Genomic DNA, 18,688 nt, shown 5'->3' with positions numbered 1-18,688 from the left:
TGACGTCTCCATGTGTGGCCTGTTTCTCTCTCTCGTGTGTTTGTGTGTGTGTGGCCTGTTTCTCTCTCTCTCTCTCTCTCTCGTGTGTGTGTGGCCTGTTTCTCTCTCGTGTGTGTGTGGCCTGTTTCTCTCTCGTGTGTGTGTGTTACCGATGTGCGGCTGGAGACACAGTACAACCACGGGTGTATTCATGTAGTCTAAATGTTATACAACGGAAATCATTCACTCCAAAACCGGATCAGGTTTCGCAACGGAAAAAAATAAAGAGTTTCTAAAATTAATGTCTAAAGTTCAGGTCCCGTTTAGTCGCTAGAGTTAAAACGGTTTTCCCACTGCGAAACCATTTGGGTCTGTGACCCACGACTGGTCGTCCCCTCTCACCTTCTACTGTAACGGAAACAGAGGTCGTAGAGACGTACACAACACGGACTACACCTTGTTCATGAAACACATTTTATTATCAGTCCAAAAACTACAACACAGAACACATCAGATCAAGCGATAACCGGCATAAGCTAGAAGCCGATGTTTTTGTTTTTTTTGGAGGTTGGGTGGCTGTCCAATCGGTGATCGTTGTCAGGAAGCCACGCCCCGTCCTACTATCGTTAAGACGCTCAGAAGGAGAAAGTGGAGGATATATAGAAAATAAAGATGCTCAGGATTTGAAAAATCCTTCTGCTAACCTTAACCAGTTACTTATCGGCAGGGTAGCCTAGTGGTTAGAGCGTTGGACTAGTAACCCGAAAGGTTGCAAGATTGCAAGATCGAATCCCCGAGCTGACAAGGTACAAAATCTGCTCCTGAACAAGGCAGTTAACCCGCTGTTCCCCGGTAGTCCGTCATTGTAAATAAGAATTTGTTCTTAACTGACTTGCCTAGTTAAATATATTAAGGATACATTAAAAAACAATGACTATCCAAATAAAGTGAGAGCAGGATTTATCTTAATGCCGCTCCGTGCAGCCGTCAGGGAACGTCCCCCGTTTTAGATATAAACACAGAGGATTTATCTTAATGCAGCTGTCGGGTAACGTCCCCCGTTTTAGATATAAACACAGAGGATTTATCTTAATGCAGCCGTCGGGGAACGTCCCCCGTTATAAACGCAGAGGATTTATCTTAATGCAGCCGTCGGGTAACGTCCCCCGTTTTAGATATAAACGCAGAGGATTTATCTTAATGCAGCTGTCGGGTAACGTCCCCCGTTTTAGATATAAACGCAGAGGATTTATCTTAATGCAGCCGTCGGGGAACGTCCCTCGTTTTAGATATGAACGCAGAGGATTTATCTTAATGCAGCCGTCAGGTAGCGTCCCTCGTTTTAGATATAAACGCAGAGGATTTATCTTAATGCAGCCGTCGGGTAACGTCCCCCGTTTTAGATATAAACGCAGAGGATTTATCTTAATGCAGCTGTCGGGTAACGTCCCCCGTTATAAACGCAGAGGATTTATCTTAATGCAGCCGTCGGGGAACGTCCCCCGTTATAAACGCAGAGGATTTATCTTAAAGCAGCCGTCGGGGAACGTCCCCCGTTTTAGATATAAACGCAGAGGATTTATCTTAATGCAGCCGTCGGGGAACGTCCCCCGTTATAAACGCAGAGGATTTATCTTAATGCAGCTGTCGGGTAACGTCCCCCGTTTTAGATATAAACGAAGAGGATTTATCTTAATGCAGCCGTCGGGGAACGTCCCCCGTTTTAGATATAAACGCAGAGGATTTATCTTAATGCAGCCGTCGGGTAGCGTCCCCCGTTTTAGATATAAACGCAGAGGATTTATCTTAATGCAGCCGTCAGGGAACGTCCCCCGTTATAAACAGAGGATTTATCTTAATGCAGCCGTCGGGTAGCGTCCCCCGTTTTAGATATAAACACAGAGGATTTATCTTAATGCAGCCGTCGGGGAACGTCCCCCGTTTTAGATATAAACGCAGAGGATTTATCTTAATGCAGCCGTCGGGGAACGTCCCCCGTTTTAGATATAAACGCAGAGGATTTATCTTAATGCAGCCGTCGGGGAACGTCCCCCGTTTTAGATATAAACGCAGAGGATTTATCTTAATGCAGCCGTCGGGGAACGTCCCCCGTTTTAGATATAAACGCAGAGGATTTATCTTAATGCAGCCGTCGGGGAACGTCCCCCGTTTTAGATATAAACGCAGAGGATTTATCTTAAAGCAGCCGTCGGGGAACGTCCCCCGTTTTAGATATAAACGCAGAGGATTTATCTTAATGCAGCCGTCGGGTAACGTCCCCCGTTATAAACGCAGAGGATTTATCTTAATGCAGCCGTCGGGGAACATCCCCCGTTTTAGATATAAACGCAGAGGATTTATCTTAAAGCAGCCGTCGGGGAACATCCCCCGTTTTAGATATAAACGCAGAGGATTTATCTTAATGCAGCCGTCGGGGAACATCCCCCGTTTTAGATATAAACGCAGAGGATTTATCTTAAAGCAGCCGTCGGGGAACATCCCCCGTTTTAGATATAAACGCAGAGGATTTATCTTAAAGCAGCCGTCGGGTAGCGTCCCCCGTTTTAGATATAAACGCAGAGGATTTATCTTAATGCAGCCGTCGGGGAACATCCCCCGTTTTAGATATAAACGCAGAGGATTTATCTTAATGCAGCCGTCGGGGAACGTCCCCCGTTTTAGATATAAACGCAGAGGATTTATCTTAATGCAGCCGTCGGGGAACATCCCCCGTTTTAGATATAAACGCAGAGGATTTATCTTAATGCAGCCGTCGGGGAACGTCCCCCGTTTTAGATATAAACACAGAGGATCCCCTCTGGAAACCTTGACGGCTCTTAACCCACTTCCACCTCCGATGCTGTCAAAGCGTAAAGAGGAACTGATTTGAATCGTAATCGTTTTTAGTAACACAGTAACTAGACTTCCCTGAGAGAGAGAGACAGATCCTCAGACCGAACACGTTGACTTACGAACACCTGGTTATTAACGGGGAGGCTGGGGATTCAATACATTTGAAGGTTGTACACAATGCGGCTTTAAAAAAAAGAGACATTTAAAAGGAAATGTTTTCATTCATGTAAAGGCTGTTGTTGGTCGACGGGGAAAATTATCTTTTAAAAACTGCATCGTCAGCTCTCCAGCTGACAGATAGATTATTATAGAGGGGATCGTCAGCTGTCCAGCTCGCTGCTCAACAGGGTCCTGGTTTAAATGAATGTCATCCCCCCGGCCAGATAGATTATTATAGAGGGGATCGGCAGGTCCTGGATCAGTCTGTCTTTAAACCAGCCTTATTATAGAGGGATCAGTGGATCAGCAGGTCCTAGATCAGTCTGAATGGAAGTGGGCGGGTAGAAGCTCTCCTGTTCCTCGAGGAGAGAGACCAGACATCACTAACACCTACAGTATCCAGCTGCTACTGATGGGACCACACACAGGGGTCAGGGAGGGAGATGGTGTTGTCTTTGGTCCCTGTGTGTGTTTCCGTCACGTGCTGTAGGGCTGGTCTCCCGGTCCGATGCCTGCAGTGTGTGTGTGTGTTTCCATCACGTGCTGTAGGGCTGGTCTCCTGGTCCGATGCCTGCAGCAGTGTGTGACAGAGTGTGTGAGGTCTCGGAAGGTGTGGTGTCGTAACCCAGTCTCTTCATGTCTTTAGTCACAATGTGGAAGGAGAGGGAGACGAAACCCTGAGAACGGACCCTGGTCACTGAGACACACAGGAGGGAGAGACACACAGGAGGGAGAGACACACAGGAGGGAGAGACACACAGGAGGGAGAGACACACAGGAGGGAGAGACACACAGGAGGGCGAGACACACGGAGAGACACACAGGAGGGCGAGACACACAGGAGGGCGAGACACACAGGAGAGAGAAATGGAGAGATACACAGGAGGGAGGGAGAGAGAGAGACATATGAGGGAGAGATACACACATAGGAGAGAGAAAGGGAGAGACACATAGGAGAGATACACACATAGGAGAGAGAAAGGGAGAGACACATAGGAGGGAGAAAGGGAGAGACACATAGGAGAGAGAAAGGGAGAGACACATAGGAGGGAGAAAGGGAGAGACACATAGGAGAGAGAAAGGGAGAGACACATAGGAGGGAGACATGGTAGTGAGAAGACACCAGGATACATTTAAAGACCCTACCAACATTACAATGTGCTTTTTTAAAAAGGGATTTATGCTTCAGTCGACCTGCACCATGAATAGGATCTACGAATATTTAGGGGAAACTGAAGCAACACGTCTTTTGAACGAATCCCGGCAGAACTCTACCACACACAGACACAGAGCCTACCTTCTCTACCACACACAGAAACAGAGCCTACCTTCTCTACCACACACAGACACAGAGCCTACCTTCTCTACCACACACAGAAACAGAGCCTACCTTCTCTACCACACACAGACACAGAGCCTACCTTCTCTACCACACACAGACACAGAGCCTACCTTCTCTACCACACACAGACACAGAGCCTACCTTCTCTACCACACACAGAAACAGAGCCTACCTTCTCTACCACACACAGACACAGAGTCTACCTTCTCTACCACACACAGAAACAGAGCCTACCTTCTCTACCACACACAGAAACACAGCCTACCTTCTCTACCACACACAGACACAGAGCCTACCTTCTCTACCACACACAGAAACAGAGCCTACCTTCTCTACCACACACAGACACAGAGCCTACCTTCTCTACCCCACACAGAAACAGAGCCTACCTTCTCTACCACACACAGACACAGAGCCTACCTTCTCTACCACACACAGAAACAGAGCCTACCTTCTCTACCACACACAGAAACAGAGCCTACCTTCTCTACCACACACAGAAACAGAGCCTACCTTCTCTACCACACACAGACACAGAGCCTACCTTCTCTACCACACACAGAAACAGAGCCTACCTTCTCTACCACACACAGAAACAGAGCCTACCTTCTCTACCACACACAGAAACAGAGCCTACCTTCTCCACCACACACAGAAACAGAGCCTACCTTCTCCACCACACACAGAAACAGAGCCTACCTTCTCTGCCCTCTCCCTGGGCCACGACTTTAGGATCGGTGAACTCTGGACGCCGCCCCAGCAGCCAACTGCAGAGACACACACACACTTAGTCCCCCAGTAACACACACACTTAGCCCCCAGTAACACACACACTTAGCCCCCAGCATTAAACACACACACTTAGCCCCCAGTAACACACACACTTAGCCCCCCAGCATTAAACACACACACTTAGCCCCCAGTAACACACACACTTAGCCCCCAGTAACACACACACTTAGCCCCCCAGCATTAAACACACACACTTAGCCCCCAGTAACACACACACTTAGCCCCCCAGCATTAAACACACAAACTTAGCCCCCAGCATTAAACACACACACTTAGCCCCCCAGTAACACACACACTTAGCCCCCCAGTAACACACACACTTAGCCCCCAGTAACACACACACTTAGCCCCCCAGTAACACACACACTTAGCCCCCCAGCATTAAACACACACACTTAGCCCCCCAGCATTAAACACACACACTTAGCCCCCAGCATTAAACACACACACTTAGCCCCCAGCATTAAACACACACACTTAGCCCCCCAGTAACACACACACTTAGCCCCCCAGTAACACACACACTTAGCCCCCCAGTAACACACACACTTAGCCCCCAGTAACACACACACTTAGCCCCCCAGTAACACACACACTTAGCCCCCAGTAACACACACACTTAGCCCCCAGTAACACACACACTTAGCCCCCCAGCATTTAGCACACAGTAAGACACACACACGTACGTTACCTTGTGAATTTCTGTAGTCTTGATGTGGATTCAGGAACAAACATTGGGATGGTTCTGGTGTGTCTGAAAACAAGAGATTACATTAGGAGAGATACTGACTGTCCAGGAGAGAGGAAGAGGAGGAGAGATACGGACTGTCCAGGAGAGAGGAAGAGGAGGAGAGATATGGACTTCCAGGAGAGAGGAAGAGGAGGAGAGATACTGACTGTCCAGGAGAGAGGAAGAGGAGGAGAGATACTGACTGTCCAGGGGAGAGGAAGAGGAAGAGAGATACTGACTGTCCAGGGGAGAGGAAGAGGAGGAGAGATACTGACTGTCCAGGGGAGAGGAAGAGGAGGAGAGATACTGACTGTCCAGGGGAGAGGAAGAGGAGGAGAGATACTGACTGTCCAGGGGAGAGGAAGAGGAGGAGAGATACTGACTGTCCAGGGGAGAGGAAGAGGAGGAGAGATACTGACTGTCCAGGGGAGAGGAAGAGGAGGAGAGATACTGACTGTCCAGGGGAGAGGAAGAGGAGGAGAGATACTGACTGTCCAGGGGAGAGGAAGAGGAGGAGAGATACTGACTGTCCAGGGGAGAGGAAGAGGAGGAGAGATACTGACTGTCCAGGGGAGAGGAAGAGGAGGAGAGATACTGACTGTCCAGGGGAGAGGAAGAGGAGGAGAGATACTGACTGTCCAGGGGAGAGGAAGAGGAGGAGAGATACTGACTGTCCAGGGGAGAGGAAGAGGAGGAGAGATACTGACTGTCCAGGGGAGAGGAAGAGGAGGAGAGATACTGACTGTCCAGGGGAGAGGAAGAGGAGGAGAGATACTGACTGTCCAGGGGAGAGGAAGAGGAGAGATACGGACTGTCCAGGGGAGAGGAAGAGGAGAGATACGGACTGTCCAGGGGAGAGGAAGAGGAGAGATACGGACTGTCCAGGAGAGAGGAAGAGGAGCAGAGATACTGACTGTCCAGGAGAGAGGAAGAGGAGAGAGGAAGAGGAGGAGGACAGATACTGACTGTCCAGGAGAGAGGAAGAGGAGAGAGGAAGAGGAGGAGGACAGATACTGACTGTCCAGGAGAGAGGAGGAGGAGAGATACTGACTGTCCAGGAGTGAAGGGGATGTGTGTTGCTCCGTATCCTCTGACCACATCGTTACCAAACGTATCAGGACCGTAGACACTTACCACGATCTGAGGCCCTGGGTACACAACACAGTGTTAGCTATGGTATCATCAACTGTCTGCTATGGTAAGAAGGGTCTGTGTGTGTGTGTGTCTCACAGCCTAATGGGTTGGTGCTCTTAAAGGTGATCTCCAGAGGAAAATTCCAGATCATTCTCTGAGGAGAGTCTCTGCCTTTCGACGTAATCTGAGATATACCCTCCTCTAGACCCTGGGGAGAGGGAGAGGGGGAGGGGGAGAGGGAGAGGGGGAGGGGGAGGGGGAGAGAGGGGGGGAGAGGGGGAGAGAGGGAGGGGGAGGGAGAGGAGAGAGAGAGGGAGGGAGAGGAGAGAGAGGGGGGATAAGGGAGGGGGAGGGAGAGGAGAGAGAGGGGGAGAGGAGGAGAGAGAGGGAGAGAGAGAGAGGGAGGGGGGGAGGAGGGAAGGAGGGGGAAAGGGAAAGGGAGTGTGGAGGAGAGGTGAGATATTGATGTCTCTTTAAACAACTGGGAACTCTGGAAAAATAGGTCCAATCATGACGTCTGTGATCTTCAGGTCGGAGCTGGAGAAAGAGGCCCGAATTCCCGAGTTGGATGAATGTTCAAATCTATTTTTTCTTTTTTTTTTTTACCAGTCGGAGATCGTTTTCGTCCGAGTTCCCAGTCGTTTTGAACACTCTGAAGTCAAACCTTTACCAGTTCCCTGCATCACTGGACATGCAGCTATTTAAGTACTTAGTAGTTGCTAGCTTAGTAAAAACAAGTGTGTTATGTTGTCTATCCGCAGTAAGGGAACTTCAGCATGTTCAAGATGACTCGGAGTCACTCACCGAGGTGGGAGCCCAGTCGTGTCCGTAGACGAAGCAGTATTTACAGTACAGGTCATCATACTCTGGAAACTGACAACACAACACATCAGTCAGATCAGAGAGAATAAACGGAACATCAAATGAACAAGGCAGTTTTATAGAACATGTTTATGCTCACTAAACCAATCATTCAAAAAGCGGTCAAGTTATCCAATATGATCCGCCTCATTTTACCTTGTTAACGTCAGATGCTTAGCTAGTTAGCTCGTTACTAACGTTAGATGCTTAGCTAGTTAGCTCGTTACTAACGTTAGATGCTTAGCTAGTTAGCTCGTTACTAACGTTAGATGCTTAGCTAGTTAGCTCGTTACTAACGTTAGATGCTTAGCTAGTTAGCTCGTTACTAACGTTAGATGCTTAGCTAGTTAGCTCGTTACTAACGTTAGATGCTTAGCTAGTTAGCTCGTTACTAACGTTAGATGCTTAGCTAGTTAGCTCGTTACTAACGTTAGACGCTTAGCTAGTTAGCTCGTTACTAACGTTAGATGCTTAGCTAGTTAGCTCGTTACTAACGTTAGATGCTTAGCTAGTTAGCTCGTTACTAACGTTAGATGCTTAGCTAGTTAGCTCGTTACTAACGTTAGACGCTTAGCTAGTTAGCTCGTTACTAACGTTAGCTAGCTACTCACATTCGCCCCTTCTATCTGTCCGTTTATCATCAACAGAAACACCGATGGGTTGTTGATAGCCATCCCGCTTCATACGATAACTTGAGAATATAGATTGTTTTTAAACAAACACAAATATTATAATTTAAGACTGTATAAGCGGTAACGTATTGTTGTTTTGTGTTGTGGGAGATAAGTAGCTTGTTGTTAAATGAAGGTTCCTATCCGCCCCGTTGCTAGGACGCTTTTGACTACGGCTAGTCAGTGAGGGCCAAACTGGATCCGGTCAAGTTGATAAAGCGTTTTTAGTAAGTAAACTGTCCACTAGGTGGTAGTCTTGGACAAGTTTTAATGGGTTATTGTCACATGCACAAGTACAGTGGGTTTCTTACGAGCTCATTTCCCAACAAGTAATCAATATATAGTATATACAATATAATAATAATAATACAATAATAATAATACAATATATAGTATATACAATATAATAATAATAATACAATAATAATAATAATACAATATATAGTATATACAATATAATAATAATAATAATAATAATACAATATATAGTATATACAATATAATAATAATAATACAATAATAATAATACAATATATGGTATATACAATATAATAATAATAATACAATAATAATAATAATAATAATAATACAATAATAATAATAATAAGACAATATATAGTACTATAAAATAAAGTAAAGTAGAACAAAAAATACCAGAGAAATGGAAATAAGAACACAAGAAAGTAAGAAAGCTATATACAGGGTCAGTTCCAGTACCATATTAACAATGTACAGGAGTGATGGGGGTCGATATGTATAGGGGGAAGGCACAGGGATACTGGAGTGATGGGGGTCAATATGTATAGGGGGAAGGCACAGGGATACTGGAGTGATGGGGGTCGATATGTATAGGGGGAAGGCACAGGGATACTGGAGTGATGGGGGTCAATATGTATAGGGGGAAGGGGACAGGGATACTGGAGTGATGGGGGTCAATATGTATAGGGGGAAGGGGACAGGGAAGGGGACAGGGATACTGGAGTGATGGAGGTCGATATGTATAGGGGGAAGGCACAGGGATACTGGAGTGATGGAGGTAGATATGTATAGGGGGAAGGCACAGGGATACTGGAGTGATGGAGGTAGATATGTATAGGGGAAAGGGGACAGGGATACTGGAGTGATGGAGGTAGATATGTATAGGGGGAAGGCACAGGGATACTGGAGTGATGGAGGTCGATATGTATAGGGGGAAGGGGACAGGGATACTGGAGTGATGGAGGTCGATATGTATAGGGGGAAGGCACAGGGATACTGGAGTGATGGAGGTAGATATGTATAGGGGGAAGGCACAGGGATACTGGAGTGATGGAGGTAGATATGTATAGGGGAAAGGGGACAGGGATACTGGAGTGATGGAGGTAGATATGTATAGGGGAAAGGGGACAGGGATACTGGAGTGATGGAGGTCGATATGTATAGGGGGAAGGGGACAGGGATACTGGAGTGATGGAGGTAGATATGTATAGGGGAAAGGGGACAGGGATACTGGAGTGATGGAGGTCGATATGTATAGGGGAAAGGGGACAGGGATACTGGAGTGATGGAGGTAGATATGTATTGTGGAAAGGGGACAGGGATACTGGAGTGATGGAGGTAGATATGTATAGGGGGAAGGGGACAGGGATACTGGAGTGATGGAGGTAGATATGTATAGGGGAAAGGGGACAGGGATACTGGAGTGATGGAGGTAGATATGTATAGGGGAAAGGGGACAGGGATACTGGAGTGATGGAGGTCGATATGTATAGGGGAAAGGGGACAGGGATACTGGAGTGATGGAGGTAGATGTATTGTGGAAAGGGGACAGGGATACTGGAGTGATGGAGGTAGATATGTATAGGGGGAAGGGGACAGGGATACTGGAGTGATGGAGGTAGATATGTATAGGGGAAAGGGGACAGGGATACTGGAGTGATGGAGGTCGATATGTATAGGGGAAAGGGGACAGGGATACTGGAGTGATGGAGGTCGATATGTATAGGGGTAAGGTGACTAGGCATCAGGATTGTATGAGAGGGTGTGTGTGTGTGTGTGTAGAGTCGGTATGAATGTGTGTGCGTGTTATGTGTGCGTGAGCAAATTAAATGTCTGTCTGTGTGTTGGAGTGTCAGAGAAGATAGACCTGTAGTCATTCTGTTATCTATTTATCAGTCTCATGGCTTGGTGGCTTGGGGATAGAAAATAGACCTGTAGTCATTCTGTTATCTATTTATCAGTCTCATGGCTTGGTGGCTTGGGGATAGAAGATAGACCTGTAGTCATTCTGTAATCTATTTATCAGTCTCATGGCTTGGGGATAGAAGCTGTTCAGGAACCTGTTGGTTCGATGAATACGGCTGCACAGTAATGTCTCTTATCGATGGCGGTTATGATGTCATTTAGAACCTTGAGTGTGGCTGAGGTGCACCCATGACCAGCTCTGAAACCAGATTGCATAGCGGAGAAGGTAGGGTGGGATTCGAAATGGTCAGTAATCTTTTTGTTAACTTGGCTTTCGAAGACCTTAGAAAGACAGGGTAGGATATATATAGGTCTGTAGCAGTTTGGGTCTAGAGTGTCACCCCCGTTGGGGATGACCGTGGCAGCTTTCCAATCTTTGGGAATCTCAGGCTAGTAATAGGGGTTGCAACAATTTTGGCAGATCATTTTAGAAAGAAAGGGTCCAGATTGTCTAGCCCGGCTGATTTGTAGGTGTCCAGATTTTAAAGCTCTTTCAGAACATCAGCTATCTCAATTTGGGTAAAGGAGAAATGGTGGGGGCTTTTGCGGGGTGCTGTGGAGGGTGCCGGGCAGTTGACCGAGGTAGGGGTAGCCAGGTGGAAAGCATGGCCAGCCGTAGAGAAATGCTTATTGAAATGTTCAATTATAGTCGATTTATCGGTGGTGACAGTGTTTCCTATCCTCAGTGTAGTGGGCAGCTGGGAGGAGGTGCTCTTATTCTCCATGGACTTTACAGTGTCCGGGAAGGAGATGCTCTTATTCTCCATGGACTTTACAGTGTCCCAGAAGGAGGTGCTCTTATTCTCCATGGACTTTGCTTTGCTAAGTGCCTGTGTATATTTGTTCCCAACTTCCCTGAAAAGTTGCATATCACAGGGGCTATTCGATGCTAATGCAGAACGCCACAGGATGTTTTTGTGCTGGTCAAGGGCAGACAGGTCTGGAGTGAACCAAGGACTATATCTATTCCTAGTTCTACATTTTTTTTGAGAGGGACATGCTTATTTAAGATGGTGAGGAAGGCACTTTTAAAGAATAGCCAGGCATCATCTACTGACGGGATGAGGTCAATGTCATTCCAGGATACCCCGGCCAGGTCGATTAGAAAGGCCTGCTCGCTGAAGTGTTTCAGGGAGCGTTTTACAGTGATGAGAGGAGGTCGTTTGACCGCTGACCCATTACGGATGCAGGCAATGAGGCAGTGATCGCTGAGATCTTGATTGAAAACAGCAGAGGTGTATTTGGAGGGTGAGTTAGTTAGGATGACATCTATGAGGGTGCCCATGTTTACTGATTTGGGGTTGTACCTGGTAGGTTCATTGATAATTTGTGTGAGATTGAGGGCATCAAGCTTAGATTGTAGGATGGCTGGGGTGTTAAGCATGTCCCAGTTTAGATCACCAAGTAGCACGGGCTCAGAAGATGGATGGGGGGCAATCGATTCACATATGATATCGAGGGCACAGCTGGGGGCAGAGGGAGGTCTATAGCAAGTGGCAACAGTGAGAGACTTGTTTCTGGAAAGGTGAATTTTTAGAAGTAGAAGCTCAAATTGTTTGGGTACAGACCTGGATAGTAGGACAGAACTCTGCAGGCTATCGTTGCAGTAGATTGCAACACCGCCCCCTTTGGCAGTTCTATCTTGGCAGAAAACGTTATAGTTAGCGATGGAGATTTCAGGGTTTTCCTAAGCCAGGATTCAGACACGGCTAAGACATCTGGGTTAGCAGAGTGTGCTAAAGCAGTGAGTAAAACACACTTAGGGAGGAGGCTTCTAATGTTAACATGCATGAAACCAAGGCTTTTACGGTATCAGACGTCAACAAATGAGAGCGCCTGGGGGGTGGGAGTGGAGCTAGGCACTGCAGGACCTGGATTAACCTCCACATCACCAGAGGAACAGAGGAGGAGTAGGATAAGGGTACGGCTAAAGACAATACGAACTGGCCGTAGCACGTTCAGAACAGAGAGTAAAAGGAGCAGGTTTCTGGGCACGATAGCATAGATTCAAGGCATAGTGTACAGACAAAGGTAAGGTAGGATGTGAGTACATTGGAGGTAAACCTAGGCATTGAGTAATGATGAGAGAGATATAGTCTCTAGAGACGTTTAAACCAGGTGATGTCATCGCATATGTAGGAGGTGGAACAACATGGTTAAGGCATATTGAGCAGGGCTAGAGGCTCGACAGTGAAATAAGACAGTAATCACTAACCAGGACAGTAATGGACAAGGCATATTGATATTAGAGAGAGGCATGCGTAGCCAAGTGAACATATGGGTCCAGTGAGTGGTTGGGCTGACTGGGGACACGGCGATTCAGACAGTTAGCAGACCGATGCTAACAAGCTAACAGTTAGTAGGCCGGGGCTAAACAAGCTAGCAGTTAGCAGGCCGTGTTAGCAAGCAAGCAGTTAGCAGGGGCTAGCAGTTAGCAGACCGGGCCGGCAAGCTAGCAATTAGTAGACCGGGTTAGCAAGCAAGCAGTTAGCAGGGGCTAGAAGTTAGCAGACCGGGCAGGCAAGCTAACAGTTAGCAGACCGGGGCCAGGCAAGCTAGCAATTAGCAGACCGGGTTAGCAAGCAAGCAGATAGCAAGTTAGCCTAGATCAGTCAATCTACTGTCTCTATTATATTATAACAGACCAGCTAGATCTACCTTCTCCACTATATTATGACAGACCAGCTAGATCTACTCTCTCTATTACATTATGACAGACCAGCTAGATCTACTGTCTCTATTATATTATGACAGACCAGCTAGATCTACCTTCTCTACTATAGTATGACAGACCAGCTAGATCTACTGTCTCTATTATATTATAACAGACCAGCCAGATATACTGTCTCTCTTATATTATGACCAGCCAGACAAACTGTCTTTAATATAATATGACAGACCAGCTAGATCTGCTGTCTCTATTATATTACGACAGACCAGCTAGAGAAACTGTCTCTATTAAATTACAACAGACCAGCTAGATCTACTGTCTCTATTATATTATGACAGACCAGCTAGATATACTGTCTCTATTATAATATGACAGACCAGCTAGATCTACTGTGTCTATTCTTTTATGACATACCAACTAGATCTACTTTCTCTATTATTTTATGACATACCAGCTAGATCTACTGTCTCTATTATAATATGACAGACCAGCTAGATATTATGTCTCTATTATAATATGACAGACCAGCTAGATCTGCTGTCTCTATTATATTATAACAGACCAGCCAGATATACTGTCTCTCTTATATTATGACCAGCCAGACAAACTGTCTCTAATATAATATGACAGACCAGCTAGATCTGCTGTCTCTATTATATTATGACAGACAAGCTGGATCTACTATCTCTATCATATTATGACAGACCAGCTAGATCTACTGTTTCTATTAAAATATGACAGACCAGCTAGATCTACTGTCTCTATTATATTATGACATACCAGCTAATCTACTTTCTCTATTCTTTTATGACATACCAGCTAGATCTACTGTCTCTATTATAATATGACAGACCAGCTAGATATACTGTCTCTATTATATTATAACAGACCAGCCAGATATACTGTCTCTATTATACTATGACAGACCAGCTGGATCTACTGTCTCTATAGTATTATGACAGAGCAGCTAGATCTACTGTTTCTATTATAATATGACAGACCAGCTAGATCTACTGTCTCTATTAAAATATGACAGACCAGCTAGATCTACTGTCTCTATTAAAATATGACAGACCAGTTAGATCTGCTGTCTCTATTATATTATGACAGACCAGCTGGATCTACTATATCTACTATATTATGACAGACCAACTACATCTACTGTCTCTATTATATTATGACAGACCAGCTGGATCTACTGTCTCTATCATATTATGACAGACCAGCTGGATCTACTGTCTCTATCATATTATGACAGACCAGCTGGATCTACTGTCTTTATTATTATAATGCAGACCAGCTAGATCTACTGTCTCTATTATATTATGACAGACTAGCTGGATCTACTGTCTCTATTATAATATGACAGACCAGCTAGATATGCTGTCTCTATTATACTAGCTAGATCTATTATACCAGCTAGATCTACTGTCACTACTATATTATGACAGACCTGCAAGATCTACTACATCTACTATATTATGACAGACCAACTACATCTACTTTCTCTATTATATTATGACAGACCAGCTGGATCTACTGTCTCTATCATATTATGACAGACCAGCTGGATCTACTGTCTCTATCATATTATGACAGACCAGCTGGATCTACTGTCTTTATTATTATAATGCAGGCCAGCTAGATCTACTGTCTCTATTATATTATGACAGACCTGCATGATCGACTGTCTCTATTATAATATGACAGACCAGCTAGATATACTGTCTCTATTATATTATAAGAGACCAGCCAGATATACTGTCTCTATTATACTGTGACAGACCAGCTAGATGTACTGTCTCTTTTAAAAAATGACAGACCAGCTAGATCTAAAGTCTCTATTAAAATATGACAGACCAGCTAGATCTACTCTCTCTATTACATTATGACAGACCAGCTAGATCTACCTTCTCTACTATAGTATGACAGAGCAGCTAGATCTACTGTCTCTATGATATTACGACAGACCAGCTAGATCTACTGTATCTATTATATTATGACAGACCAGCTAGATCTACTGTCACTACTATATTATGACAGACCTGCAAGATCTACTATATTATGACAGACCAACTACATTTACTGTCTCTATTAAATTACAACAGACCAGCTAGATCTACTGTCTCTATTATATTATGACAGACCAGCTAGATTTACTGTATCTATTATATTATGACAGACCAGCTAGATCTACTGTCTCTATTATATTATGACCAGCCAGACATACTTTCTCTATTATAATATGACAGACCAGCTAGATCTGCTGTCTCTATTATATTATAACAGACCAGCTAGATCTACTGTCTCTTATGTTATGATAAAGCAACTAGATCTACTGTCTCTATTATATTGTGACAGACCAGCTGGATCTACTGTCTCTAATATAATATGACAGACCAGCTAGATCTACTGTCTCTATTAAAATATGATAGACCAGCTAGATCTACTGTCTATTATATTATGACAGACCAGCGGATCTACCGTCTCTATTATAATATGACAGACCAGCTAGATCTACTGTCTCTTATGTTATGATAGAAAAGCTAGATCTACTGTCTCTATTATATTTTGACAGACCAGCTAGATCTACTGTCTCTATTATAATATGACAGACCAGGTAGATCTACTGTCTCTATTATTTTATGACATACCAGCTAGATCTGCTGTCTCTATTATATTATGACAGACCAGCTGGATCTACTGTCTCTATCATATTATGACAGACCAGCTAGATCTACTGTCTCTATTATATTATGACAGACCAGCTAGATCTACTGTCTCTATTAAAATATGACAGACCAGCTAGATCTACTGTCTCTATTAAAATATGACAGACCAGCTAGATCTGCTGTCTCTATTATATTATGACAGACCAGCTGGATCTACTGTCTCTATCATATTATGACAGACCAGCTAGATCTACTGTCTCTATTATATTATGACAGACCAGCTAGATCTACTGTCACTACTATATTATGACAGACCTGCAAGATCTACTACATCTACTATATTATGACAGACCAACTACATCTACTGTCTCTATTATATTATGACAGACCAGCTGGATCTACTTTCTCTATCATATTATGACAGACCAGCTGGATCTACTGTCTCTATCATATTATGACAGACCAGCTGGATCTACTGTCTTTATTATTATAATGCAGACCAGCTAGATCTACTGTCTCTATTATATTATGACAGACCAGCTAGATATACTGTCTCTATTATATTATAACAGACCAGCCAGATATACTGTCTCTATTATAATATGACAGACCAGCTAGATCTACTCTCTCTATTACATTATGACAGACCAGGTAGATCTACTGTCTCTATTATATTATGACAGACCAGCTAGATCTACCTTCTCTACTATATTATGACAGACCAGCTAGATCTACTGTCTCTATTATATTGTGACAGACCAGCTGGATCTACTGTCTCTATTATAATATGACAGACCAGCTAGATCTACTGTCTCTATTAAAATATGACAGACCAGCTAGATCTACTGTCTCTATTATATTATGACAGACCAGCGGATCTACCGTCTCTATTATAATATGACAGACCAGCTAGATCTACTGTCTCTATTATATTATGACAGACCAGCGGATCTACCGTCTCTATTATAATATGACAGACCAGCTAGATCTACTGTCTCTATTATATTATGACAGACCAGCTAGATCTACTGTCTCTATTATATTATGACCAGCCAGACATACTTTCTCTATTATAATATGACAGACCAGCTAGATCCGCTGTCTCTATTATATTGTAACAGACCAGCTAGATCTACTGTCTCTTATGTTAAAGCAACTAGATCTACTGTCTCTATTATATTGTGACAGACCAGCTGGATCTACTGTCTCTATTATAATATGACAGACCAGCTTGATCTACTGTCTCTATTAAAATATGACAGACCAGCTAGATCTACTGTCTCTATTTTATGACATACCAGCTAGATCTACTGTCTCTATTATAATTTGACAGACCAGCTAGATCTACTGTCTCATATAATAAAAGACCAGCTAGATATACTGTCTCTATTATATTATAACAGACCAGCCAGATATACTGTCTCTATTATATAATGACAGACCAGCAAGATCTACTGTCTCTATTAAAATATGACTAACCAGCTAGATCTACTCTCTCTATTACATTATGACGGACCAGGTAGATCTACTGTCTCTATTATATTTTGACAGACCAGCTAGATCTACCTTCTCTACTATAGTATGACAGACCAGCTAGATCTACTGTCTCTATGATATTACGACAGACCAGCTAGATCTACTGTCTCTATTATATTATGACAGTCCAGCTAGATCTACTGTATCTATTATATTATGACAGACCAGCTAGATCTACTGTCACTACTATATTATGACAGACCTGCAAGATCTACTATATCTACTATATTAAGACAGACCAACTACATCTACTGTCTCTATTATATTATGACAGAGCAGCTAGATCTACTGTCTCTATTATATTATGACAGACCAGCTGGATCTACTGTCTCTATTATAATATGACAGACCAGCTAGATCTACTGTCTCTATTAAAATATGACAGACCAGCTAGATCTACTGTCTCTATTATATTATGACCAGCCAGACATACTTTCTCTATTATAATATGACAGACCAGCTAGATCTGCTGTCTCTATTATATTATAACAGACCAGCTAGATCTACTGTCTCTTATGTTAAAGCAACTAGATCTACTGTCTCTATTATATTGTGACAGACCAGCTGGATCTACTGTCTCTATTATAATATGACAGACCAGCTAGATCTACTGTCTCTATTAAAATATGACAGACCAGCTAGATCTACTTTCTCTATTATATTATGACAGACCAGCTGGATCTACTGTCTTTATTATAATATGACAGACAAGCTAGATCTACTGTCTCTATTAAAATATGACAGACCAGCTAGATCTACTGTCTCTATTAAAATATGACAGACCAGCTAGATCTACTCTCTCTATTACATTATGACAGACCAGCTAGATCTACTGTATCTATTATAATATGACAGACCATTTAGATATACTGTCTCTATTATATTATAACAGACCAGCCAGCTATACTGTCTCTATTAAAATATGACAGACCAGCTAGATCTACTGTCTCTATTATATTATGACAGACCAGCTGGAACTACCGTCTCTATTATAATATGACAGACCAGCTAGATCTACTGTCTCTATTATATTATGACAGACCAGCTAGATCTACTGTCTCTATT

General features: G+C 43.9%; 1 protein-coding gene across 3 annotated transcripts in view; it reads right to left on the bottom strand.

The window, feature by feature from the left end:
* Positions 1–3,032: 3,032 nt before the first annotated feature.
* Positions 3,033–18,688, bottom strand: part of b9d1 (B9 domain containing 1) — a 167,244-nt gene continuing 151,588 nt past the window's right edge. Inside the window, exons 1-8 of one of the 3 annotated variants that reach the window (XM_090194496.1) lie at positions 8,462–8,790; positions 7,794–7,862; positions 7,086–7,197; positions 6,907–7,003; positions 5,817–5,879; positions 5,033–5,100; positions 3,564–3,688; positions 3,033–3,507 (exon numbers count right to left, since the gene is read on the bottom strand). In XM_090194496.1, coding sequence (XP_090050622.1) covers positions 3,469–3,507; positions 3,564–3,688; positions 5,033–5,100; positions 5,817–5,879; positions 6,907–7,003; positions 7,086–7,197; positions 7,794–7,862; positions 8,462–8,524 — 636 coding nt within the window. In that variant the 5' untranslated portion in view covers positions 8,525–8,790 and the 3' untranslated portion in view covers positions 3,033–3,468. Of the gene's footprint in view, positions 3,689–5,032; positions 5,101–5,816; positions 5,880–6,906; positions 7,004–7,085; positions 7,198–7,793; positions 7,863–8,461; positions 8,791–18,688 lie in introns of those variants that run through there. The other 2 variants (XM_090194498.1, XM_090194497.1) reach the window with 2 other exon arrangements.

This window comes from Oncorhynchus mykiss, chromosome 13 (genome assembly GCF_057628025.1).
Source record: "Oncorhynchus mykiss isolate SJ-2025 chromosome 13, ASM5762802v1, whole genome shotgun sequence".
In the NCBI taxonomy this organism is placed as follows: domain Eukaryota; kingdom Metazoa; phylum Chordata; class Actinopteri; order Salmoniformes; family Salmonidae; genus Oncorhynchus; species Oncorhynchus mykiss.
The sequence above is the reverse complement of the archived record's forward strand: the minus strand, read 5'-3'. Positions and strand labels throughout refer to the sequence as shown.